Source organism: Terrapene carolina, unplaced genomic scaffold, assembly GCF_002925995.2.
Source record: "Terrapene carolina triunguis isolate 2854851 unplaced genomic scaffold, T_m_triunguis-2.0 Scaffold13264, whole genome shotgun sequence".
NCBI classification, from domain to species: Eukaryota; Metazoa; Chordata; order Testudines; family Emydidae; genus Terrapene; species Terrapene triunguis.
In genome coordinates this window covers 1-1,391 of record NW_020677615.1, presented here as the reverse complement: position 1 = coordinate 1,391, position 1,391 = coordinate 1, and the positions used below count along the sequence as shown (strand labels likewise).

Below are 1,391 nucleotides of genomic sequence, written 5' to 3'. Positions count from 1 at the left end.
GGGACTTTGGCTCCTGGGACACTTAGATGCTTTAAATATTTTACCCCATATTTCTTTCAAATTTTAAAATCTTTCAGCCAAAATCAGAAAATGCAAAACATCAAGTTCTAACCCTAACATGAACATAGGCTGGTCCTCATACAAAGTCAGCCTGGACCATTGCATAAGGTAGAGCATGGGAATACTTTATTCCAGTCAGACGCTAAGAGTTCAGTGTGAGGAATTTGTTTTTCTTGGGAAAAAATATCCTGCCTATCATTTTCCACAGAGAACTTTTTATCTCTTTGTTTCTTAGACTGTAAATGATTGGATTCATTAGTGGTGGCACAACACAATACAAGACAGTAGCCATCAGGTTCAGAGATTTTGAAGACATTGACCTGGGCCTCATGTACGTAAATGATGCTGTACTGATAAATAAACAAAAAACAACCAGGTGGGGGATGCAGGTGGAGAAGGCTTTGTACCTGCCCTGCTCAGAGGGGATTCTCATCACCGTGGAGAAGATGTGAATGTAGGACACAATTATCAATACAAAGCAGACCACATCTACAAGCGATCCAAGTGCAATCATGACTATTACATTAGCATGTGTATCAGAGCAAGAGATCTTTAGCAACTGTGGGATATCACAGAAAAACTGAGCGATAACATTGGACCCACAGAAATGTAACCTAAAAGTATTAGCTGTGTGTAATACAGAGCAGATCATGCTGCTAATCCATGAGGCAGCTGCCATCTGGGCACATGCTCCTCTGTTCATAGTCACCCTGTAATGCAGAGGGTGGCAGATTGCAGTGTAGCGGTCATATGCCATCACCGTGAGAAAGGCCAGCTCTGCTACTGCAAAAGTTACAACCAAAAAGACTTGGATGACACATCCAGAGAAAGAGATGAGTCTGTTGTTGGTTAGGGAGTCAGCCATGGACTTGGGGATGGTGACTGAGATGTAGCAGAGGTCTAGAAAGGATAAGTTACCCAGGAAAAAGTACATGGGGGTGTGAAGGTGCTGGTCGAGGGCTACGACTGTGATGATGAGAAGATTCCCCACCAGGGCTGCCAGATAAATCACTAGAAACATCAGGAAGTGTAAAATCTGCTGTTCCCGCACATCAGAGAATCCCAGGAGAAAGAACTCAGTCACGGTAGTTCTGGTGGACATTTCTTGTGTAGATATACACTGCAGAGGGAAGGCCAATGGGAAATGGTCATGGAACAAGAAACAGAAGGTAGATAGAGACTGGTTTTATATATTATGCTGCAGGACATGTATTGCAGCTCAGGAAAATGACAAGACTCTTCCTTTTCTTCTCCATCACCATGTACAGGGGCGGCAGGTTTGTAGAAATTTTGGTGGTACCCAGAACCCACCGCCCAAGCTCTGCCCCCCC

The 1,391-nt window shown here is 43.9% G+C and overlaps 1 protein-coding gene across 1 annotated transcript; it reads right to left on the bottom strand.

Annotated features, from left to right (window-relative positions):
* Positions 1-202: 202 nt before the first annotated feature.
* LOC113408417 (olfactory receptor 14A16-like) lies at positions 203-1,162 on the bottom strand. The gene has a single exon (XM_026661645.1). It carries the CDS (start codon positions 1,160-1,162, stop codon positions 203-205), a length of 960 nt encoding a protein of 319 aa, XP_026517430.1.
* Between the last annotated feature and the right edge of the window lie 229 nt (positions 1,163-1,391).